Source organism: Leopardus geoffroyi, chromosome C1 (assembly GCF_018350155.1).
Source record: "Leopardus geoffroyi isolate Oge1 chromosome C1, O.geoffroyi_Oge1_pat1.0, whole genome shotgun sequence".
NCBI lineage: Eukaryota > Metazoa > Chordata > Mammalia > Carnivora > Felidae > Leopardus > Leopardus geoffroyi.
This window is the reverse complement of record NC_059328.1, coordinates 102,948,751-102,974,521: the sequence shown is the minus strand read 5'-3', so window position 1 is coordinate 102,974,521 and position 25,771 is coordinate 102,948,751. Positions and strand designations below refer to the sequence as shown.

The window sequence follows — 25,771 nt, the reverse complement described above, 5'->3', positions numbered from 1 at the left end:
GTTCTTTCTAAAGAGACATGTCTTTAGCCTTTCAGGGAAATCTAAACTTATTTTTTTCCATTAAGGTAGGAAGAGAAAGAGAGTCTTGGCCACACCTATTAACAGAGTTACAGGAAGAAAAGATGGAAGGTTCCTTAGTGAAATTAAATTTGATACTTACCTAATGAGGACCTGGCTATACTGGTATCCCCTTTGGCAGTCAATGAAATGCCATCATCCTTGGAGGGTATATGCACGGAACCCTAAAAATTGGAAGAGTCAGGGGATTTAGGAAAGTGCGGGAACCATGATCACAATGACAAGGACTTGGAAAGGTATTAAAATGATCAAACTTCTGCCTCCCACACAAAAAGGAAAGGCAGTTGGCATCAACATCTACACAAGTACATAGTTCTTACTTGATCAGTCTGATCTCCAAGATGGGGGCTGCTGGAGGTAACTTCAGTGGGTTGGTTAGAGATCAGTGCTTGGGACACCATGAAGTCTTTCCCTCCTAAATACTGGCGCAGGGCCTGCAATTCTGAATTTCTTTCCATTAGGGCCTGTACCATCTTCTCTGCAGAGGCCTGGTAAGAAAATCACATGGAACATTAGAAAACAAAATTCACGTTGTGACGTTATTCATTTAAAGCCAGTTATTTATGAAAAGCCAGTGGGGCCCTTCAAAATAGTTTCCTTGCGGGGCGCCTGGGTGGCGCAGTCGGTTAAGCGTCCGACTTCAGCCAGGTCACGATCTCGCGGTCCGTGAGTTCGAGCCCCGCGTCGGGCTCTGGGCTGATGGCTCAGAGCCTGGAGCCTGTTTCCGATTCTGTGTCTCCCTCTCTCTCTGCCCCTCCCCCGTTCATGCTCTGTCTCTCTCTGTCCCAAAAATAAATAAACGTTGAAAAAAAAAAATTTAAAAAAAAAACAAAACAAAAAAAAACCCAAAATAGTTTCCTTGCTTTCAGTTTATAGCGAAAACACAGCTGAACATTGGAAAACCTGAACTGAAGTCATCTATTACAGACAGCACAGTCTGAAATGGGTTCTGCCAGAACTCTATCAGGCTAAGTTGAGAAGATTCTGGTTGAGGTGGACCAGAGTAGATGTCCTTCACTCTGGGACACATGTGCCTTTGGCCTGGATGTCCTCTACCCAAACGTTTGCTTGCTTTGCTCCAATTACATCTTTGCCTATTGCTACCTTCTCTGACTGGCCTCCTCTGCATATCCTATCTAAGACAGTGATCTTTTCTCTACTCCTGATTCTCCTCATCCTGCTAAGTGTTTTACAACACACTTACCATTATCTGATAGATCTGTTTATTGTCTCTCCCCCAACTGGATGTCCTAAGGGCAGGTTCTAGGTTTTCTTCAGCACTGAATCACAAGCACCCAGAACAGTGTCTGGTACACAGTAGGCACTCAATACGTATTTATCCAATGAATTAATTACATAGAGACATTTTTATCAGACCATACAATCTGGAGAATCTGATCCTCCAAACCACTGAACATGGTTTTGTTTAATTTCAAATCCCAATTTTCTAAGACAGATGATGGCACATTAAGGAAAAGGATCTAGAACATTATCCATGACCTTTACCACATTAAAAGTGTGCATTAAGGGGTGCCTGGGTGGCTCAGTCAGTTAAGTGTCCGACTTTCCTCAGGTCACGATCTTGCGGTTTGTGAGTTTGAGCCCTGCGCTGGGCTCTGTGCCCACAGCTCAGAGCCTGGAGCCTGCTTCAGATTCTGTGTCTCCCTCCCTCTCTGAACCCCCCTCATGCTCTGTCTCAAAAATAAATACACGCTAAAAAAAATTTTTTTTTAAAAAAAGTCTGCATTTAATCAGAAAATCTGGAAATAATAAACTAAGACTAAAATTACTGGGGGTATAAGGTGATGAATCAGAACTGTATTAGCTGTCTCAGCACCAACTGTTTCTGAGGACGATAACTACTGTTTTAAACGAGAAGCAGAGCTCTTGTCATAATCTCTAAGGGAAATAAAAGAATAACCTTACAATTTTGGTAAGATTCGGGACCTTTAGGGATTTGGACATAACCATCTAGATGCTAACAGTACCTTATTAATTCACCTTAATAAATATGTATGGAAATTATTATGGAAAAAAACATAAGTAACATACAAAATCTCTTGGGTCGTATATATGATCTGGCTTTGAATTCTTTCTCTAGTAGTGTTGTTGTCGGCAATGGTCCTCCAAGTGGGGCCCATGGACTAGCAGCATCACCATCACCTGAAAGCTTGTAAGAAATGCAGATTCTCAAGTCCTATCTATCTCTCCTAGTTTCTGTCCCCAGGAGTGAGCATGGGAATCTATGTTTCTAAAAAGCTATCCAGGCGATTTCTCCTGCATGTAAAATTTAAGAAGCAGATCTAGGAGAATACAACCCTTTTTCTTTTTCTGGAGTTAAAATGATCGTTTGTAATTTCACAGTTACCTCCTAGCTTCCATTATTTTACTCTCAGCAGCATACAGTACTTCTGAGGTGTACTAATTCTTTCAAATTACAAAGGGTTAAAAAGAAAACTCACACAAAGACTTTTGTTAGCCTCCTGCCAGACTTAAATGATTCACAGTGATTCCATTAGGTCTACTCCAGAAGCAATTTCTGCATCTCATTTAATAGGAAGGAAATGTATAATCACTTCAGGGGGCCTGAGAATTAGAGAAGGAACAGAACTATCTCAAGATATAAGGAAGCATTAGAGAATGTTATGGTCAAATGATAAGAATCTGGTGCCCCCTAAAGCTGTCTGGGGGGATTCGAACGACTGGTTCCTAAAATGCAGCTCACCTCCCTAGCCTTGAGGAGGAAGATATCTGCGAATAAGGATAAATTAAGAATTGCCTTTTGAAAAATTGTGTACCAGTATTTTAAGATTATCCCATATTATTATAAGATTATTTCTTCTCATCAAGACCTTTAAAAAAAAACCCAGTCTGTTTTCCTCTTAAGAGAATTCAGTTTTTATAAGAAATAAGAAAAAATATGTGAAGTTTAAGTTTTCCCATACCTTGGCTGGAAACAGAAAATATCACTGAAGTTTTTTTTTTAAAGGTTTTTTGTTTTATTTTAGAGAGCGAGCGAGCGAGTGGGGGAGAGGGGAAGAGAGAGAGACAGAGAGAAAGAGAGAGAGAGAGAATCTTAATCAGGCTACACACTCAGTGCAGAGCTCAATCCTATGACCCTGGGATCATGACCTGAGCCAAAATCAAGAGTCAGATGCTCAACTGACTGAGTCACCCAGGTGCCCCCAAAATATCATCAAGTTTTGATAATTTAGAATCAAAATCAAAACACTCCAGAACCCCGTATGTGAAAATTATCAGAATATCAAGGAAAAGAAAATGTACATAATGAAGTTAATGGGTATGTGTATTGTTTAGGCAGCCTTCTAAATGCAAAGTGCTCTAAAAATATCGCACGTTTTGGTGACTGATATGAAACTATAGTGTAGGTAACAGACTGAAGGAAAAAATCCTCACGAATGGAGTATAAAATGACACACATACACACACACACATGACGATGTTCAAAAGCTTCCTATTCATAGTCTGTAAATGCACCCATGCTGTTCTGGTCTGTGTGTTGGTCCTTACTTGGCTCTCCTGCTCTCTGGTGCTCATAGACTGAAGCAGGCCTTGAATCTCTACTTCATGTTCCACTGCTTGTTTGTTTCGATCACTTAGAAGTTCCTGCAGCAGCCTTTCCTTTCTCTGCAGACGCTGGCACAGCTCCTCGGCAATCTCACTCTGTCCTGGTCCGAGTTTACAGAGCAGTGTTGAGCTAAGATCCTAACACAAAAGGGACGGTGTAAGTTTTGGAGGAAAGAATGCCCTCTACTACATATCAAAGGGTTTATTCTTTAAAAATCTATTATAAAAGAAAGAGCTATGGGATTCTGGAGAGCAAGTATCCTGTTTTACTCACTTTTGTTTCTCCAGATCCAGCACAGGCCCGGCTCACAGAAGACCGTAAACACGTACCCAGTGAATGAACACGAACAATATAGAAAAATACTTGTAACGGCAACTTACTTATTGTTTTCTGAAGTAAGCCCTTTCCCTATTTGCTCAGAGTCCATAATAATTAACATTAGATAAAGATAAATGGACACTTAGTTCATTTTTATTTATTTTCTCCCCAGTATAACTTATATGGGGGAAACACAAAACCATAGGCTAAAAAAGACTAATGAGCCTATGTTAGCATGGTGACGAAGTTCCTCCTTCCATACTGAGAGGGAGCACATGGTGGTTAAAACTGCCTAGGCTGCTTCCTGGGTCTGTCAGTTACTCTGTTACTTTGGATAAGTGTCATCTCAGAAGCCTGTCTCCTGGTCTGTAAAAGAGGGGTAATGATATATATACCTCATAGACTTGTAAAGATTCAATGAGTTAGCATTCATTAAGCAATTAACACAGTGCCTAACAAACATGAGCACTTTAACTAAAAAAGATCAGCTCTCACATTAAAGGTGGATGTTTCTGTTCTCATCAATTCTCACATGACTTATTTGAGAAAGATAATTGTCACCTTGAGTTTATAGGTGCAGGAAAAAAAAAGTCCCAGGGAAAGCCAATGACTCGCCCAGGCACAGAACAGAATTCGAGACTTGGGTCACTAGCCTCCCAGACCTCAAGAGTCCTAATCCAAGACAGATTATGCCATCACTAAACCAACTGCCTTCAAGTAACTAAAGTCTTGCCTCCACTTCTTTGTTCCTGTCATGCAGAGATGTCTGTAACTGCTGAATGATACTTTCTTGTTCCTTCTGCCAATGGCTAAATTTGGTTTCCATTTCTTCTTTCAGCCACTGGAGGTTTTGACAGGTAGCAGATAAGTGTTCTACTTCCAGGCCTTTGGCCCTGAGGAGACTCTCCATACTCTGCAGTAACAAAGAAAGCAACTGTAAGTGAAAGGGCACCCCACACTCCTCAGGATAAACAAGAAACTTGATCCACCTTGAAATGTCTCCTAAATTGACATTTTTTTTGCAATAAGAGAAGCCTTAGTATCTAATGTAACGATGCCATACTAATATATGTATATATATTTTTTTGGTTTTGGAAACTCTCATCTAATTTTTAGAGAAATAAATACAATGTGTATGATAAATGAAGTAGTTTTGAGGAAGCAGGTTATGCTACAGAGGAAGTGAAGGACTTCTTTAAGAAGTGGCAGATAGTCAAATGTATAAACTCTAAAATACATACACAAGAAGAGCCCACAGGAAATATTACTAAGCAAGTGTTCTGACCGTGGCTATAGAAGGACATGTATATAATATTAGAGAGAAAACAACAGTATAACAGTTGTACCCTGGCAATGCTTATGTAAAAAGTGTACAGATATTGACAAGAATTAGAAATAAATCAGAAGTATGTCTAGTCGCCATGCCTGCGTGGCTCAGTTCGTTAAGGGTCCAACTTCAGCTCAGGTCATGATCTCACGGTTAGTGAGTTTGAGCCCTGCATGGGGCTCTGCACTGATAGAGCTTAGGATTCTCTGTCTCCCTCTCTCTGCCCCTCCCCCTCTTGTGAGCCCTCTCTCTCTCAAAAATAAATACATTAAAAAGATATTAAAGAAAAAAAAGATGTCTAGAAATCTATATTCACTGCTTCCTCCTGCAAAGTTCACAGTAGACTAACACTTCTCACTTCCTAATCTATAATGGTGGAACTAATGATTACTGTTTTTGTTTTTGTATTTTTTTTCTTATAAAGCAAATACGTTGGTTTTCAGAAAATGACAGAAGGACTTGATGCTTCAGGTTTAGAAATCCAAGAGGGACAGAGATACCAAGTCATGGCAGATTGTGCTCTTACCTGCATGGTAGCTTCATTAGAGGAAAGAACACCACGCAGTCTCTCTAAGTCATGATCTCGCTCTCGCACAGCGAGATGGAGTTGACGCAGTTCTTTTTCTTTTTCTTCCAGAGTGGAGAACTTTTCATCTATAGCCCGCTGCAAGGAGAGTAAGGATTCTAAAGCCCCTTCAGATTCACTACTGTGATCACACTCATTCATTAAGATTCCAAACACAGGGCGCCTGGGTGGCTCAGTCAGTTGAGCATCCGACTCTGGCTCAGGTCATGGTCTCACAGTTTGTGAGTTCGAGCCCCACGCCACGCTCTGTGCTGACAGCTGAGAGCCCGGAGCCTGCTTTGGATTCTGTGTCTCTCTGTCCCTCTCTGTCCCTCCCCAACTTGCGCTGTCTCTCTCAAAAATAAACACTGAAAAAAATTAAAAATTAAAAAATAAAAATAAAATAAAGGAAGGAAAAACCAACTTCAAAAAGCAGCAAATTAAGTAGACCCATATTCATACAGTACCTGAGTAAATGGAATAATCCACAGTGCCATAAACAAAATTAAGGTGCATACCTCCAGAGCAACATCTCTATCTTGTATTCGCTGCCGAAGTTTCTCAAGCAACATTTCATTCGCTTCAAGGGTTTTGTCAGACTTATCTCGATACTGCAAGAGCTCCCGAAATTCCTGATGAGACCAAAAAATGTTTTCCTTTATTCATTTGTCCATTACACACCAAATTCCAACATTTTGCCAACGAATTTGTTGTTTAGGATAAAAAACAAAATGTGACCACTCTCAAAGAAAACACAGGTTAGCTGAGATGACAGGCATATAAATCGTTAACTATTCCACATCATATATATATGTGTATAGACACATACGTGTGTACAGGTGTGTATTTGTATAAATGTATATACATGTGTGTGCCTGTATTTGTGTGCAGCTACAGGATGTACTGTCTACATCTGCCTGAAGGTGTCACTAAAGATCTCACAAAAGAGATTACATTTGCTTTGAATCTTAAAGGACTAGGAATTTCAGGTGGAGGTATTTATATCAGAGAAAAAATGTAGGCACAATATGTGCACACTATGAAAAAATTGTACGATGAGCAAAATGTAAGGGATTCGATGGGACTGAAGCTTAGAGCAGGTGGCAGTCACCGTCTTTACTGTTCCATATTTTCCCTAAAACATTCATTTTATCATCTAAGTAACTAGACATTCGTATACAGATGTCTTCACCTACTACACTGAGAGCAGCGGTCATATCTTCTCTGTCTTCCTAGCACCTCACACAGTATCTGGTTCACAGAGGTGTTTAATAACTATTTGCTGAATGTTTATTGCTTAAGACTTTCGGGTCTATATTTATTATTTCCTACACTTGCTGGGTAGCACTGGTGGTTCATGAATTGTACTTCCTATTTATTTTGAATCCTCCCAGTTCCTATCTCTCAGTGTTCTACATGTAACAGGTACTAGATACAGGCAGGTGGCCTAACATCTTGAAATTACATGGACAGAAATTTCAGAGCTCTGTGAGCCCAGTTTTAGTTGAAATCATTGTGTAGACTCACCTGAAGCAGCTGTTCCTTGTGACTCAGACTATGGTTTAGGTGCTGAATGTGCTGCTCCCGGGTTCTAATCTCATTGTATTTTTCAGCCTCCAGGGTACGAAGCTGTTGGCTCTTACTCTGCAATTCTCCTTGAAGCTGCTGCAAGGCTTTTCGTAATTCCTGAATTACAGATTCAGATTCCCTTTTTTAAACAATCTAAAATTTTCACATGGTCAGTACATACGAAGACCTTAAAACTTCCAAGGGATATAGAATAAAACATAAAGTAGAAAAAAGTGCCATTCTTAACTAAACATGTATCAACCAGGATATGGGAAATGATAACTGTGAATGGAGGTAAGATGTAAATTTCGTATTATACTTCGGTATACTTACTTTCTAGTTTAAAAATGATAGATCTATGTAACTACTTAAGCAGAACTCTGTCCCGCTGTGAACCTGGATCCTTTACAATAAGCTCAAGGACAGAATATTTCTACCATCCTTTTAAATCTTAAAAAAAAAAAAAAAAAAAAAAAAAAAAAAACACACAAAAAAACTGGGGAACTAGGTGGTTCAAAGTCAGTTGAGCTGAGCATCCGACTCTTGATTTCAACTCAGGTCATGATTCCAGGGTCATGGGATCAAGCCCCATCCCATCAGGTTCTGTGCTGAGTGTGGAGCCTGCTTAAGATTCTCTCTTTCCCTCTGGTCCTCTCCACCCCCTACCTCTCTCTCTCTCTCAAAAAAGGGGGGGGGGTAGGGGAGGGGTCTGGGTGGCTCAGTCGGTTAAGTGTCCGACTTCGGCTCAGGTCATGATCTCACGGTTCGTGGGTTCAAGCCCCATGTTGGGCTCTGTGCTGACAGCTCAGAGCCTGGAGCCTGCTTCGGACTCTGTGTCTTCCTCTCTCTGCTCCTCCCCTGCTCGCACTCTGTCTCTCTCTCTCTCAAAAAATAAATAAACATTAAAAAAAATTTTTTTTAAATCAATAGCATATGCTCTAACCTAACAAGATAAAGGAACCACTTATGAATTATTAAAAAAAAAAAAAAAGAAGTGGCTAATTGTACATGCCACTCCTTGGACATTGGTTGTTGCTTCCCACAATTCTGTCTTGGTAACCTTTCCCCATCCTTCAGGAATAACCTAAGATAGCTGCCTTCATGGACTTTACCCAGACTCGCTTCCTCAGCCCTTCCTGTATATTCCTCTAGGATCCAAACATACCTCCTTTGCCTCATTTCAGTCTTTACCACACTAAAATTCTGTTTCTGTGACTGTCTCATACTACACTACAAGTAACTGAACAGGAAAGAGCCTGTGATATTCACATTTGCATTTTCAGAACCCAGCCTGATGTCTGGCACATGGCATGAGGGCAACAAATGTTGAGCTGAATTAACTGGATCACGTGAGTGACTCAAGGGTTCAACACAAACTGTCCTAATGAAAAGTTATTATCAGGGCCAAGTCAGCACTTCTGGCCACAAAATGATTACTGATTTACCTGGTTATGTTTCCAAGAAGCCTCCTTCTGCTGTTCTCTCTCATGGGCTGCAGCCTCTACAAACTGCACACATCGTTTGGCATCCACAAGTTGGCGTTCTTTCTGGCGTATGACCCGTTGGAGTTTCTGTATTTCGAGCTGGCTACAGAACAAGGCACTCTGAAGGTCAAGCAGAGCCACCTGCTGCTGAGCTGGGGAAGCACCCTCGGAGCTCTGAAAAGAGAGTAAAAAGCATAATCACAAGGAGGGCAAGCACTGAGCAACGAAGAAGACCAACAAAATTAAGACTGCCACCAAAAATGGCAAGTCCTCAACAGGAGCCTCGCCTCCTGTCCTACGTCTGACCCTCACGTACATGAAGTTGTCCAAGCTGGCTTTGGTGCAGCATTTCTCGAAGCTTTGCCATTGTGTCATTTTGACCTTCAATCACCTGGTACAACTCCTCGGTCTGAAAATGAGACAGGGAGTACCAAGCATGTTAGTAAACTAAAAATAAATTCCATTATCTTGCCTGTATAGATTTTAGAAATACCAATTTTGATTATACTCCAGTTTTTCTAGGCTAAGATCTGTCAGTCTGATGATCTGTTTCTATAAAATACAGAGTATGTGTCTACCTTGATGGAACAAATCATTTCCTCAGAGGTCCCCAACTGCCAAATATTTACCTCATTTTCCCTGCTTTTCAGAGTTTCCTTGAGGCTTTGAATTGTACCATCTTGCTTCTGAGATGACTCCTGAGCTGACTTCAGTTCACAGCTCATTTCATTCAGTTTCTCCTGAAGAATCTGAATTCAGAAAAGAAAATGATTTCTTTTAATCTCAGATGCAACCAGAAAGTCTTTGCTCAAATCTAGGTTTAAAGGATTTCCTAGAGAATATTACCTTGTTATTTTTTCCCCCCACAGAAAGTAACCATTAAAGCCCTAGGTCAATCATCAAGACAAAGCAGCAGATAATATGAAATTCTTCAATACTCAATTGCTTCAATTCTTCTGCACTGTGCACTTAGAACTTTCTCTGTGATGGGCAGCTGTAATGGCCACCTGTCTACATGAGTCACTGTGGATCCTTTACACAAAGACCAAGTTGTTCTGCTATCTAGGACAGGACAGAACACTACAGGGGTACACAAGGCCAGAAGCTGACTATCCAAATTGTGGGAACTGTTACAATTTTCTCCTAAATAAATGTGAGAATCCTTGGGCTATAAAGGGATGAGAAGTTAAGCTAAAATCAAAAGCACAAACCTCTTGTCTCGGTGCCTTCCACAGGTAAAGACTGCATTCAAGCCTTTTTTTTTTTTTTTAAACTTTCTATGTTTATTTTTGAGACAGAGAGAGAGAGAGCGCACGAGCCAGTGCGCATGAGCATGGGAGGGGCAGACAGAGAGGGAGACTCAGGATCTGAAGCAGGCTGCAGGTTCTGAGCTGTCAGCACAGAGCCTGACGTGGGACTTGAGCCCACGAACCATGAGATTATGACCCGAGCCGAAGTCGGACACTCAACCGACTGAGCCACCCAGGCACCCCAAGAACTACACTTCTAATCAAATATTCCTTAGAGTGCCCAGGTGCCTGGGTGGTTCAATCAGGTAAGCATCTGAGTCTTGATTTTGGCTCAGGTCATGGACTCAAAGTTCCCAAGATCAAGCCCCAAGTTGGGCTCTGCACTGACAGCACAGAACCTGCTTGGCATTTTCTCTCTCTCCCTCTCTCTGCCCCTTCTCCATTCGCACTCTCTCTCAAAAGAAATAAACTTAAAAAAAAAAAAAAAAAAAAAAAAACAGCACACAAAAACAAAAAAAATCCCTTAGAACAACAGGAATACACAGTATCCATCTTCCAAGTCCTACTCAGGGCCTGGATTGATCATACCTTGTTGGTGGCCTCTGTTTGCTGGATTTTTTCCTGGAGTTCTGCCAAGTGGGAATCAGATACAGACTGCGGAGTTATAATGGTCTCATCCGAATTCAGCTTCTGTTGTTTGTGTAACTCTTCAGTCATGGGCTAGAAAGAAGCAGCAAGACAAGAATTTGAGTTAAATGTAGCCAACAGTACATTTTATCTTCAACTGCTTCCAGCATCTTTTGGCAGAGGCTTAGAAAACCGAACGTGTTGCATGGATTTAGCAGTATGAATTCCTAAAGACAATCCTGTTCCTTATTGAGAGGACTGGTTTACTTAGCCCCAGCTTCTCCCCCTATCTTTCCCTATGAACTCACGCAAACACTACAGAGTCAGTTAAACAGATAATTTAGAGTTCAAAGGGAAGATTAAAAAAAGAAAATGTTTATGATGACCAAATACTCACTTTATCCTATTTCCAATCAGGGAATTCAGTAAGCAAACCTATACCATCCATAAGAAAGGAAAGGTCTATTTCAACAGTCTTTCTTATAATATGCTTGTTCACATTACTGGAAAAAATGGACAGATTTTGAATATAGATTATCCATATCATATACATATCGATACTAAATTTCCTAAATTTGGTAATTGATATATTTTTTTAAACATTTAATTATTCATTTTTGAGAGAGAGACAGAGTACGAGTGGGGGAGGGGCAGAGAGAGAGAGAAGGAGACACAGAATCCGAAGCAGGCTCAAGGATCTGAGCTGTCAGCACAGAGCCTGACACGGGGCTTGAACTCATGAACCGTGAGATCATGACCTGAGCCGAAGTCAGACACTTAACCAACTGAGCCACCCAGGCGCCCCTAAATTTGGTAATTATACTGTAGTTATGTAAGAGATGTTCTTGCCTTTAGAAAACATGCATACTTAGTATAAAAACTCATCTGCAACTAATTCTCAGATGGTTCAGGAATACAAAAATAATGTGTCTATATAGGCAGTGGGAATGAAACAGCAAATGTAGCAAAATATTAGCAAATGGTGAATCTGGATAAATGTTAACAATTGGTGAATCTGGGTGTTCTTTGTATTTCTCTTATGACCTCTATAAATTTGAAGTTATTTCAAAAAAGAGTAAAAATAAAATTAAAAATAAATTTGAAAATCCACCGTGTCTGGGAAGGAGGTATGTTTAATAGGAATACCAATTCACCAAAAAGATTCAGGAGAAAAAAAACCCATATATTGTTTATATGATGTGATAATAAATCAGACTAAGATAAACTTATAGAACTGTATCTAATATTCATTATGAGCTAAAGGTACTAAAATAAAACTGTAGGAATTCATTGTGGCACTAAACCCATCTCCTCTCTCCCTGACCCTTCCCTTCCCACTCCCTACACACCCTCACTCCAATGAGAAAAAATATATACCCATTAGGAAGAGAAAAAGGCAACTGCTGTTCATTTTCCCTTTCCCTCACACTTTTAAACTTTGACTACCATTTTCTAGGCAGTGGGGTTAGAGCTTAATTTCAATCTGTTCCTGCCAGCAACTGACTGGAAGTATAAAGATTTCAGAAAAAAAAAAAAACACAAAGAAAAAAACACACACAAAAAAAACCCCCAGTTTTTTATTCTTCTAATGCTATTTACCAATTTTTAAAAACATCTCTTAAGTACCATAATATATAAAGCACTGTGGGAGTTGGGAATATAATAAAGGAACAAGGAAATACACAAAATCACAGACAGTGACAGGCCTTATGCTTTAAAACAGAAAAGCATGGTAAAGCGATGAAGTTACTCAAAGTTGGTTGAGCGGTTACTTTACATTGGTTAAGGGGAGATCTGCAGGATAAAAAGCCAGTCCTTGAAGAGCTACAAAACAATCTAGGCAGCAGAAACAGCTAATGGAAACGACCTAGAGAGGCTAGAAGCCTGAGACAGAAAGGTCTATGTGGCTAGGGTAGCACTTTCACATAGAAATATGAGTGAGCCATGTATATAAGTTAAATTTTTGTAGTAAACTTCGTTGACTGCAGTAAAAAATAAATAGGTGAACTTAATTTCAATACAATATTTTATGAGCCCATATATCTGATCAAAATAAATTATCATAGTCATGTATTCAATATAAAAGCTATCAACAAGGTATTTTACTTCCTTTCATACCACGTCTCTGAAATCAGGGGTGTCCTTTACTCACAGCATATCTCAATTCAGAGCAGCCACATTTCAAGTGCTCAACAGCCACATAAGGCTAGTGGCTACGTAGCCGGCTAGCACAGGGCTAAAGTGTAATGAGCAGAGGACAGGAATACATGATGAAGAGGAAAGGAAAAGCAGAGGCCAGGTATAGAACTTCTACTGCAGGGTTAAGGAAGCTGGATTTCATTCTCATTGAAATGGGAATGGACTGCACTGTTTTTAACAGAAAAGTAATCCAATCGTATTTGTATTTTAAAAAGCTGCTTCTGTGGTGAATGGGCAGGGGAGCACCAGTAGGGACAGGGAGACCAGATAGGAGGCTGTTTCTGTTGTGTAGGTGAAAGAGAATAGTGGCTTATAGTGGCAGTTAGAGAGGGGAAGAGAAATGGATGTATTTAGATGTGTTTTGAAAGGAGAGTCAACAGGACTGGAAGGAAGGAGAGGGACAAGGAGAATCGAAGGATAATGACTCCTAGAAAAATTGAGATATTTGTTGTTGTAGGTATAACAGGGAGCTTTGCCCTGAGGTGCTGTGAATTAGGTCACACCTGGGAGAGGTAACTATGTGAACAGATATTCACAATTCTAACTGATAAATAAATAATTTTATCATTTATTTAATGATAAAACATTCTCTACAAAACCTGGCTCCTCAGTTCCGCAGGGCAAAGAAACTATACAAACTAACCATGTGGTCTAATCCCATTTTACATGGAGACTTAGAGCAGGTAAGTAACGTCCGAAGTTACACAGGAAATCAGGAAAAGGATCCAGTTAAACCAGATGCACTGGAGCTGGGAATGTATCTTCCATCTCTGTAAACCCATTGCCTACCATAATGTCTGCAATGTTGTAGGGACCAAAAGTTTGTGTTTAGTAAGAGAACAAGACTAGAAACAAACACAATCAAAAACAGTCCTAATTTCCAGTCCAATGCTCTAATCCTTCCGTGACTCTTTAGAAATAAGACTAGATAGATATTTAATAGAGACATTTCATCAGCAACTTTAAAGCCAAAGAATGCCGTAGAATAGTACATAATGAGTCTGTGTCTCATCTGAACCCATCTTGGCATTAATAATTGTAGGAAATCCTTAATTCTGTAAATGTAATGCAGTGAGCTGATGATATTTGTTTCTTCCTTATTCATAACTTTTTTATTAAATAATCTCAGAAAGATTATTCAATCTTCATCTCAGAAAACTGTCTTTTCAGATAACAGTCTGTCAAAAGAGCACTTAGCAAAGTCCCCTGAGTTAACAAGCTCCTAATGAATTCTTGTGAAATATCAAATACATAAACCAATCATTCCTAAGATGATTTTATAAAGCCTGAAATCAGTAATGCTTGATTTGGCTGAATCATTGCTAATTTCAAGACCACTGGTTACTAAAATCATATCATAATAATAATGTAATTTTAAATTAAGCTGCTTTTGACTTATTTGGGACAAATGCTTTCCAGCATCAGAAAAGAGAATTGCTTCCAGGCCTGATGTTGCATAATGTATGACCTTTGGGCTAAAAAGGCAGTTATTTAGATCTTCTCGGTTAACAACATTTTTCTTGGCACTTGCTAGTCCTCACAATAACAAGTCCTAGATCTTTAACTGCTGTGGTTTTCTATCCTATTGTTAATAAGAGGAGATACAAAAGAACCATCAACTAGCATAAAATTAAAGGCCTAATCTTTGACCAGCATCTAATGTTTATACCTTCCAAAGAGTCTGATCTAGGTTCTGTAGCCAAACAGTGAGAAGGATAAATTACCATAGTCACACAGGGGCAGACCCAGGCATTGCAAGACTTAAAGCAAAGATCTCCTGCTCTTTGAATTTAGATAGAAAAGGAAATTGCACATGAGCCAGAACTAAATTGAGGTTTACTAAGCGACCACACCCCTCCTATCACCACTCTTCTAGTTCAGGGCCACACAATAAAGAAGGAAATTACCAGCTTCAATCTTTCTTTAGATATTTAAACAACCTTGGGTTTTTGGGCATAAATTCTGTGGAAAGCAAGTGAGTCAATTTGCATAATACCAGAAAATTAGTAAGCCAGAGAGCTACACGGTTGCTATTTTTCTTTAATACGAGAAAGAAGAGAAAGAAAAAAAGCAATCAGAAGGAACTCTGATGAAATATTTCATAGTGCACAGAATGGGTTAAGTGGAGGACTAAACAAAGGAATCAAAATGACCTTACAGAACAATCTTTCTTTTTAGGATAGGAGTCTTTGTATTTGCAGTGGAATTTAAATAATTTTTTTTTTCTTTCAGGGTTTTTTCTTTCTACAAGCTAAGAACAGAGCTACCAAAAGTAACTTAAATTTACTTCTGTTCTTTTCACACTTGTTCAGAGAAATAGACAATGAGCGGTCTGCCTTTGTCCCGCTAGCTCTGGTTCTGACATAAAGCACACCAGCCTTAAGGCTCCTTAAGGAGCTTAAAAGTCAACCAGACTTAAACAAAAGGTCAGGGGTCCTAAATCCACATTTTATTTACAAACACCCTGAGCCCAATTTAATCATTCTATTTGCACCCACATCTTTAATTACTGGACAAAATGGCACAACAATTAAATGCCTTGATTCTTCAAGCTGAATGTTTTCTCTTTCCTCTTGTTTTGTTATTGTACAAACAGTAAAGAATCTAAGCCAGGTTGATAGCAGAAAGGTCACACACTACAGTTTTAAAGGTCTATTTTTTTTCCAATGTCCAAATTTAATGAAGTAAAGGTACAGTCTTGACCTAAAGGTACAGTCACCATAGTTTAAATGTGCTCATGAGAATGATCAATCTCAAAGCTCCACTTTAAGAAATGAATGCAAAGCAGAGCACTAGGCATTCTAAACATTTTATACAAATGAAAACACATTTTAAAACTTTTTGATATTCATCCTTTTTCATAACACTTCATATATGATGTTTCTGACTACTGTACGTAAATTTAAAAATATTTCTCCTATTTTTCTGCTAAGTTCTTACTGTGATGCAAATTTTATTTATAATAGAACTACTTTTCAAAAATTTTAAGTGACAAGCAACAATATCATTTATTATCAAGCTCTAGATTTCTGGGATGATGCTGACTGGTAGCAGGCTTTCCAAAATGCCTTCTAGACTGTCCGCTTTTGTAATGGTATCACTAAATTTATCGGGGTAGAACGTGCCAGATGTTTCACAAAGTTAACTGAAGTTAGCCTCCATTGTTGCTGCAGAAACAAAGTAGCATCTGTCGGGTCCCTGAATATAACTATACTTGAAAGGTTGGTATGAAATCAGTTGGGCAGAAATGAACAGCTCACATTAAGATCAACTACCATCTTCTAGTCACTAAGAAATTCATGAGTATAATGGATGAAGGGGGGTGCGCCTGAGGGGCTCAGTCAGTTAAGCGCCCAACTCTTGATTTCCGCTCAGGTCAAGATCTCACAGTTTTTGAGTTCAAGCCCTGCCTGCATCAGGCTTTGCGCTGACAGTGTGGAGCCTGCTTGGGATGCTCTCTCTCCCCCGTCTGTCTGCCCCCTACCCTGCTCAGGCTCTCTCTCAAGATAAATAAACTTAAAAGAAAAATGTAAAGAGTATAATGGATGAAACTCCTATTACCCAATAATGGAGGAAACCTTTCTTAATGTCAAACATCCTCTTAATAGAGTTCAGCGGGCAAACAGGCGGTGAAGTTTTCACCTTAGTGGTTTTAATGACAACACTTGAATTCCCAAGTTTCTTTTATGAACAAGTCATTATTAGTTTTCAAATGGCATACTTAGTATAAATATTGCTCAGATAGTATAATACTTTGGTGGATTAACAGGTTTTCCCCAAACCTTTACCCTATGCTCTAATCAGTTTGAGATAAACCTTTGGGATGGAACACTTGATGCTCTAGGGAGAACTAGAGAAATCCCTTACGGAATGTGAGAAAACATTGATCATTATAAATGAAAACATTTATACATCTAAAAATGAAAACAAAGCAAAAAGAAGGGGGGGGAACAGAAAAGGAGGTAAGAGGTTTAGTGCCAGATATAAGATTAAATGTCTTTTTATAGGGTAAAAGTCAATTAGGAATCTCTTTTTGTCTTAAAAGGTCTGTGATTTTGATAATTAACAGGAAGGCCAATAGATAATATTACAAGGATTGTGAAAAGCAAATTCTTTGAGTGTGAACCACATACACTACAATGGGACACAAGCAAAGGTGCAGCAAAAGTGGGGTCAATGATTAGTTTTCTCAGGTGTAGAAGATTAACCTTCACCCAGGCAGAAATCATGTAAAGCCTGAGACCAGCTAACTATAATCAGAAAGGCGTTATGTAGCCATTTTGTATACCTGGACCCGAAGTGGTAAATAATCTTCACAGAGATCATCCCACAGCTCCTGCAAGTCTGAAATTTCCAAGGGATAAGTCACAGATGTCTTGTAAAGGGGTTTCAAAGACCTGTTAAGGAAACTGGAACTAACTCCATCTGTCATGATATGGCCAGGCCTGGCTCCAGGTGGGCTGGATTTCACTGGAATAGGAAGCTTGCTCCCTCGGGGACTCTGGATGGGCTTATAATCAAGACCTTTAATCATGCTAAGAGCTAGCTCCAGCTTGTGGTTACACATATGTTGTGGAGCCTGCTCTTCTGAACAACAGTCACACTTTGCAAGTTCCTTTGCACTTCTCTCCGTTTCCTCATCCTTTTGTTGTGGAGGACTAGCCTGCACACTTGCATCCAAAGATTCCACTGAGGATCCCGGTGTCCCTTCCTCCATGCTTTCTCCATCTGGGGGTACCTTTGTACTTGGTAAATCCGGTGGCCCCACTTCAGACAACGCTGGTTCTTCAGTGCAAATGCTGGTGGACCACCTGGTAGAAGGGCCACACGAGATACTTCTGGCCACCTTTCGAGGCACCTTACAAATGGCTTCATAGTCAGAATCAGCAACCCGCAAAGCTGCACAACCACGGCATCTCCTGGGTCGGTTTCCAGGACCTTCCGAAGCATGGCAGCTGTGGAGCTCCTGAATCTGATCCTCATTTTCTACCCAACACTCAAACCCTGAATAGGCAAAGTCTTCCTGGAGCAGTGCAGAGTATCTGACATCAGGTAAGCCGGAAATGTCAACCGTCCCATTCCCTGCCTTGGTTTCCGTGACAGAGTCGTCGTTATTCTTACGATACATGCTAGCAATGCAGAACTTGAGGCGGTCCTTCTCCAGCAGCAGCTTTTGCAAGCGCTCAATAGAAAGAGCTTCGATCCGGGCAATAACGGTGTCGAATCTATAGATCCGATCAAGCATGAAAGCACACTTGCTGCAAGCAAACTCGGCTTTGCCATCCCGGGACACATCCTTGCCCAGGACATGCGAAAGCAGAACCTGGAGGTTGAGCTTAGATGCCGTGTGGAAGATCCAGCGCCGCTGGTTTCCGCACAGCTCCCGGGCACAGATCCTGCAAACCTCCTTCATCTTCTCTCTCAGCAGTTGCCAAGGTTCCCGGAGGCGTCTGCAGCCTGTTCACTCACTGGCACTTGATTGCGCGGCGTCTCCCTCTTCCGTGGCCTCCGGCGGGCATGGCACAGTCCGGTGGGGTCCCCACGCTGCAGGGGCGCACCTCTGCCACCCGCGCGCGGGCTCCGGGTACCAGGGTGGGCAGCCCCGCCCCGCCCCTCGGGAAGGGGGCGGGCGTAAAAAACGCCTTAAGGGGATGCTGAGTGACAGCAGCGCAGGCCGCGCTCGCAACCAGCCATGTCTCCTCCGGCTCTCTCTCCCGCCGGCCGCCGCGTCCCCAACGTCCTCCCTTTTAGCAGGCTGGGTTCGCTGTACAAGAGCAGCACCCTGCTGCTGACGCAAAGACTCGGAGATCGAGGATCAGATTTCAAGATGGCGCCAGCGGCTCGGCTCCCGCGGCCAGCGGCGGGTTCCTCTGGGAGCTGTAGTCGGGCCGCCAGCTCCCGACTGTGCGCATGCGCGGTAGCGAGTGCGTTTCCCCTCGCCCCCAGTCGGGTCACAGCTCCTCGCGCTGAAACGGAGACCTAGTTCGCAGCGGGTACCCGTGGAGAGCAGGACCGGTGCTGGCCACTGCCAGGCTGCTTTCATCTGCTGAGGTTTCACCCGACGAGGGCACCAGTCCTCTCATGGATCCTCCCCTCCTGCCCCAGCGGGATGACCCGAAGATCTGCGTTGGGAGGAGAAAGTTGAATTCCCTCCCCCTCTCTCCACGGGTAGCGCCACGTACTCTGGATGGAGCAGCCCAGCAGCGCCACTAGGTACCGCTGCGCGCCGCCTCCCTCCCGCCTGCAGCCCCACCTCTCCCCTACCCAGGCTGGTGCCGGGATTAAAAGGCCCCTCGGGTTTACAGCGGCGGGCGGGGAGACGGGGTTGACAAACCAGAGGTGGCAGTTAGGGCGGATTTTAGGAGGCTCAATTCAACCTCTACCTCGACTTTGGGAGTATCTAGAAAAGAGATCAAGTATTTCTCTTCCTTGCAGTGTTGGGGGCGGGCCGTGGGTTTAGCACTGCTGGACGATTTGACCTTTTTTAGAAAAGAAATCAAGAGAGGACACAAAGCAGTCATCCGAGAAACAGTCCAGCCCATACCACGTGAATGCAGCTGGTGAACCATGACTTTTAAGAATGGGCTTTTTCAAGAATGTAGACACCTGAGAATAGATTACCATCACCAAATTCTCTTTCAGGTTCAGGTGGACTGCAGTCCCTATTTGGGGGGTGGGGAGGGTACATAAACTTTAGAACGAAAGACCTAGCTTCTTTGAGCAAGGGTACAGAGTGTCAGAGAGTACTGATCTCTGCAGAATTAGGGCTGAGAATTTCACTGACTTCAGTAGGTACCCCGTCTTATTCAACCATATACAGTTGTCACCCTACCCTTGGATACAGAACTTAGAATGTGCACAGTGGGGGGAAGCTGGAGCTCCCGAGTAGGAGGTATCAACTTCCATTTATAATAAAGAATTCCCTTGTTGCCTTAAGAGGCGTTGCAGACACGTACAGGAAGAAAAACAGCCCCAGTGGATCACCTGGAGTCCCCCAACAGCAGGACATTTCCCAGTTACAAAAATACTGGCTTGGCCTTGTGAGAGGTTAAGGGCAGCAACAGTTTTAAGTATTTCTGAACCTCGTCTCTAGGACAGAGCCCATAACTCCTAATAAGAACTCTGAACAGGCCTCCAAACGTCTTATGGAGAATTAAAGGAGATGATTTAGAAGTGTTTTAACAGTACTTCGCTCATTAAATAATAGCTTATACTATTATTTCAATATGATAATAATGGAAATATTTTAAAATAATTTTAAAACTTTATGGGGCTTTGCACACGTAAGATTTTATTGTTCTCTTAATCACCAAAACAAAATCTTAGTACCTCCATCTTAAGGACAGTCCTTTGATCTGTGAGTTTGGAGGAGCTATAGAACTTTGCATATGTTATTTCACTTAAAATATGCATGTTCTGGCCCTAAAAACCAAGAATGTAAAATAGACTTCCAAGGAAAACTCAATTACAGCTACATTTTTGCCTGCCTCTGGGTATATGAGCTTCAAAGTCAAAAGAAAGTAAACAACAATCTTTGGGATCTGTAGTGATCTATAGAGAGGCAAGGAGTTTCTGGAGTTCCCTAACAGCCTGCCTGCCAGGACTATACCCTGTTGTACTCTGTCTTAAGTATAGTTTTAAAGAGCTGAAAGAATGCAAAGGTCCACAAAAGTACAAATTAAGACATAAGTCAAGTCCTCATCTTCGATTGTCGATGCCAGCCACATTTTCCTACTGAGGAAAATACTCATGAAACAAAGTAATTGGGGCGCCTGCTCAGTCAGTCAAAATGGCCAGCTTTGGCTCAGCTCATGATCTCAGTACCTGAGTTCAAACCTCATATGGGGCTCTCTGCTGTCAGCGCAGAGCCCACTTTGGATCCTGTGTCTCCCTCTCTCTCTCTGTCTCTAAACATTCAAAAAGAAACGAAATAAGTAATGAAACAAAGTGCTTTTCAGGAGTAAATTAAATAATACTTTGTATTATTTTCTATTCCTTAGTAAGATTTTGCATCTGATTGATAGTCTCTAAACTTTAATGACAATATATAAGTAGCTTGGTGTAGAAGTACAAACCAGTATAAATGGAGAAAAGGCAATTTATCATTGAATAGACGTTTGCTATCTGTAAGTAAAGATCAACATACAGAGAGCTATACATATCTAAGCTTCCAACAACAGATAGGAATAAATCCACTCAACAATCAGAAAATTCAAAGATAGCACTCTATTCACGCTTAGAAAAAATATTTAAAAACCATTATTTTGAAGTGGATAGCAAACTATATAATACTAGAACTGGTCCTAATGTGAGCATTTGGTATTATTATATAATTTCATCCCCGCTAAAAGATCACTGGTGTATAGATAACAAAACTTGTACATAAAAATTAAGAAATAAAACTTAGAGGAATGCCTGGGTGGCTCAGTCAGTTAGGCGTCCGACTTCAGCTCAGGTTATGATCTCACAGTTCATGGGTTCGAGCCCCACTTCGGGCTCTGTGCTAACAGCTCAGAGCCTGGAGCCTGCTTTGGATTCTGTGTCTCCCTTTCTCTCTCCCCCTCCCTTGCACTCAGTCTGTGTCTCTCTCTCTCTCTCTCTCTCTCTCTTAAAAATAAACATTAAAAAAAAAAGAAAAGAAAAAATATCACATTAGAAAAAATGTGATAATAAATTCAGCACTTCATGGTCCTTATAAATATCATCTTGGTCAAAATTTTGTATTTAGTTGGGGTGCCTGGGTGGCTCAGTCGGTTGGGCGTCCGACTTTGGCTCAGGACATGATCTTGCAGTCTGTGAGTTCAAGCCCCGCATCGGTCTCTGTGCTGACAGCTCACAGCCTGAAGCCTGCTTTGGATTCTGTCTCCCTTGCTTTCTGCCCCTCCCCCACTCATGCTCTGTCTCTCTCTCTCTGTCAAAAATAAATAAACATTTAAAAAAATTAAAAAAAAAATTTGTATTTAGTTAACACTGGCTACCTATGAGAAGGGAAGTAAAATTGGCGGTTGGATACTAACATTTACTTTTTTCATATATATCATTGTCATTTGAATTGTTGGAAATAAATGTGTATTCATGTATAATTTTTAATTTTTTTTAATTGGAAAATATTCTAAACAAAGACTTGTGCCTATTTAACACACTAACATCAGAGTCTAAGTAGTAAAAACTTGAATCTAAAATGAGAATTTTTGTAATATATATAATAACTACATGTATTATATATGTGGACAACTTATATAAAGATTCAAAGAGGATAAACAAGTTATTAAATGGTGATTATGTCTGGAGGGTGGAATTATGGATACTTATTTTCTTCTTCCCTCATTTGTATTCTATAATTTTCTATATTCAGCATGAATTGTTTTTGTGATAAGACAAAAATTGTTACTAAGAAATAGGTAAGGTAAGCACATTTTGATATATTTGTACAATACTAATCAGCAGTAAAAAAAAAAAAAAATTCTGATACACACAACATGAATGAATCTCAAAAGCATATTAAGTGAAACAAGCCATATACAAGTCAGTACATTCTGTGTGATTCCATTTATTTTAAGCCTAACAACAAGCAAAATTGAAACCATAGTGATAGAAGTGCAGAAAGTGGTTATGAGGGATGAGACAGGGTAAGAATTGACTGCAGAGGGGCACAAAGGAATTTTCTGGGGTGATGAAAATATTCTCTATCTTGTTTTGGGTGATGTGTACATGATTCTCAGCTGTACAATTACAACTCTGAGATCTATAGATTTTATATATATGTTAGAATAGTTCATTAAAAAGTAAAAAAGAGGAACTAAATATAAAATATGTATTACCCATAAACTTTTAATCTGAGAGATTTCTTTGGTAGGAAGTAACCTCCATTTTATCATAAGAATAGCTTTCAAAATTGGTTAAATAAAATACAGTCTAGAAAAAAATTCTATAAAAAGCCCAACTGCAAATTCAAAACTTTATAGTGTCTATCATATGAACTTTAAAAAATATTATTTTATATGCATATGCACACCATACATATGATTGAAGCATACTGTTAAGGTGAGACTTAGAGCTTCTGAGGTGATTTAGAATAGGATAATTCTAAAACTTATCAAAGTTATGTAATAAAAATTTGAGAACAGGTTTCATATTATGATAAGCTGTTATGAATTAAATTAATTTAATTTTATATATCAGCAGTTTGCCCTCAAAATACATTGATAAATGCATTCACAGCCCTTACCAACCTATATGTCCTAGTGAAGTCATTAGTCGCTGGCCCTTAATTTCCTACTCTACAAAGTAAACATGTTGAATTTAAACAGTAGTTTTCAGCCTTTGGCTTCACACCCTGGAGGGTGTGATAAAACAGATTGCTGGGACCTACTTCCTAGAGTTTCTGATTCAGTTTGCCTGGGGTGGGGCCCAAGTATTTGCATTCCTAACAAATTTGGGTCGTGCTGATGCTGCATCTGGGAATCACACTTTGAAAACCACTGAATTAGAATTATCCTAAACTGTATTCAGAAAAATCTCAATCCAAAGATCAGAAGTTCTGTAGATAAATGGAAAAACCTATCAATGAAGAACTACTTACAGACTGTTGGATTTAGGGAACTACATTCTCATTTGAAACAAAATTCCTAAGTAGTAATATGGTAGAGATCTTTTGCACAATCTCTATTTTGATCTCTAGATTTTGGGGCCTGGGAAGTATCTCTTGGAACCATTGCCACTTTTGTAACTCCTATGTTGGAGTGCTTCTGAGACCTAATTCTGGGCTGGTAAGGTGTTTCCAAGAGAATCAGGGAGGTGGAAAACCCCCATGTCCCAAACAGTTGTGTTAGATTTCATTACTCTAATTATGACATTGGAAATAGCTGTTCTAATTACTAAAAACTATGCCGAAAAAAAAAGTGATTCTGGCAGAGAGGCTAAAGCAGATGAGGAAATGCAAGAATATCAAAGTAAAGCCAGTTAGGATTTATGGTAACACAAGCATGTACATGGTTTCCCTGTGATGGTTGGAAATCTTTAAGAAGCCACAAGCAATCATGCTTTGCAGTAATTAAAAAAAATACAGCATTTTGGGGGTGCCTGGGTGGCTCAGTCGGTTAAGCGGTTCAAGTCATGATCTCAGGGTTCGTGGGTTTGAGCCCCACGTCAGGCTCTGTGTTGACAGCCTGGAGCCCGCTTCAGATTCTGTGTCTCCCTCTCTCTGCCCCTCCCCTGCTCGTGTTCTCTCAAGAATAAACAAACATTAAAAACAAAACAAAACAAAACAAAAACCCACAGCATTTTGGAACACTTGTTTCAAAACCAGGAGATTCCCAGTTCAACTACAAATTGCAGTAATACCGTCATGGGCAGAATCCATCTTGAAATAGTAAACAGAGCCTTTCAAGTTAAGTTATTAAATACCTATAGCTGTTTAAGTGAATTTTAAAGTATATATTAAGTCAATCAACCAATGAGCAAGAATTTGTGCAAACTCAGTATGTCTTTTCTCTGTCTTCAGTGAGCTCTCAGTTTAGTTGAAGGGGAGAAAATGTGCATGCTAAAATTAGTACAGTTGATTGGTAAATGAAATGGTACTGACAAACTCATCGTGAATGCAGAAAAAGTTGAGATTGGTGTGTGCTGGTATAGTTGAAGGGGACAAGAGTGGCACTTGAGATGGGTCTTACATAGGACTCCAGAAAAAGAAAAGAGCATCATCAATAGTCTTAGAAGTGAGTTAGATACAGTACTAGCCCATAGGGAGATGTTGGAGATTTCAAGGGGCATCTAAATGGCCTGGTTCATCCTACTTTATACAACTTATCCTCTATAATTGCTCATTTAAAGAACACGTATGAAGAGCCAACTGTAAGCGAGACACTAGGCTGTGGTGCTATGTAAGTCTTGGCAACTAGAATTTTTTTTTAAAGGTTTTTTTTGAGAAAGAGAGAGCATGAGCAGGGGAGGGACAGAGAGAGAGGGGGACAGAGAATCCGAAGCAGACTCTGTGCTGAGAGCAGCGAGCCTGATGTGAGGCTTAAACTCACAAACCATGAGATCATGACCTGAGCTGAAGTTAGGACACTCAACCGACTCAGCCACCCAGGTTCCCCTTGGCAACTAGAATTTAATGTTTGGCAAACACAAAAGAATTTAGACTCAATGTTATAGACTTGAGCAGAGAATGGCATGGTGAAAACTTCATTGTAGGAAGATTAGCCAGGCAACAGGATGGATTGGAATTTCAGGGAATTTCAGATTTTGGGATGGTTACAGGAAGACCTGCTAAAAAGCCATCACAGTTATTCATATGTGGGGTAATATAAAAAGTCTGGTGTAGAAAGGGAAAGAAAGGGGCGCCCGGGTGATTCAGTTGGTTAAGCATCCAACTCTTGATTTCAGCTCAGGTCATGGTCTCATGATTGGTGAGATTGAGCCCCACATTGGCCTCTGTGCTGACAGAAGCCTGCTTGAGATTCTCTCTCTCTCACCCTCTGCCCATCCCCCATTTGTGCACACGCGCGCACGCTCTCTCTCTCTCTCTCTCAAATAACTAAGCTTAAAAGAAAAAAGAAATGGAAAAAAGTGGTAAATAAGAATTATTTTAAAGGACTGAACAGCGGGACTTGATGTAGAGAGGACGAAGGAAAAGAAACAATATAGGAGATAAAGGTTTTTGTGTCAAAGACTGGTAGAAAACATGGTCTAAATGAATAGAAATGTGAGAGTTGAGTTCATCTGTAAAAAGGTAATGAAAAATCTGATTAGGAACATGCTGAG

The 25,771-nt window shown here is 40.5% G+C and overlaps 1 protein-coding gene across 26 annotated transcripts in view; it reads right to left on the bottom strand.

The window, feature by feature from the left end:
* LOC123598569 (phosphodiesterase 4D interacting protein) overlaps positions 1-25,771 on the bottom strand; it is a 223,381-nt gene that overhangs the window by 62,123 nt on the left and 135,487 nt on the right. For 20 of the 26 annotated variants that reach the window (XM_045478847.1, XM_045478851.1, XM_045478850.1 and 17 more), the window contains exons 9-19: positions 10,769-10,900; positions 9,560-9,679; positions 9,247-9,339; positions 8,892-9,104; positions 7,405-7,563; positions 6,396-6,509; positions 5,839-5,976; positions 4,719-4,898; positions 3,610-3,804; positions 399-566; positions 161-242 (exon numbers count right to left, since the gene is read on the bottom strand). In XM_045478847.1, the coding sequence (XP_045334803.1) occupies positions 161-242; positions 399-566; positions 3,610-3,804; positions 4,719-4,898; positions 5,839-5,976; positions 6,396-6,509; positions 7,405-7,563; positions 8,892-9,104; positions 9,247-9,339; positions 9,560-9,679; positions 10,769-10,900 (1,594 nt within the window). Of the gene's footprint in view, positions 1-160; positions 243-398; positions 567-3,609; positions 3,805-4,718; positions 4,899-5,838; positions 5,977-6,395; positions 6,510-7,404; positions 7,564-8,891; positions 9,105-9,246; positions 9,340-9,559; positions 9,680-10,768; positions 10,901-17,294; positions 21,647-25,771 lie in introns of those variants that run through there. The other 6 variants (XM_045478849.1, XM_045478871.1, XM_045478865.1 and 3 more) reach the window with 1 other exon arrangement.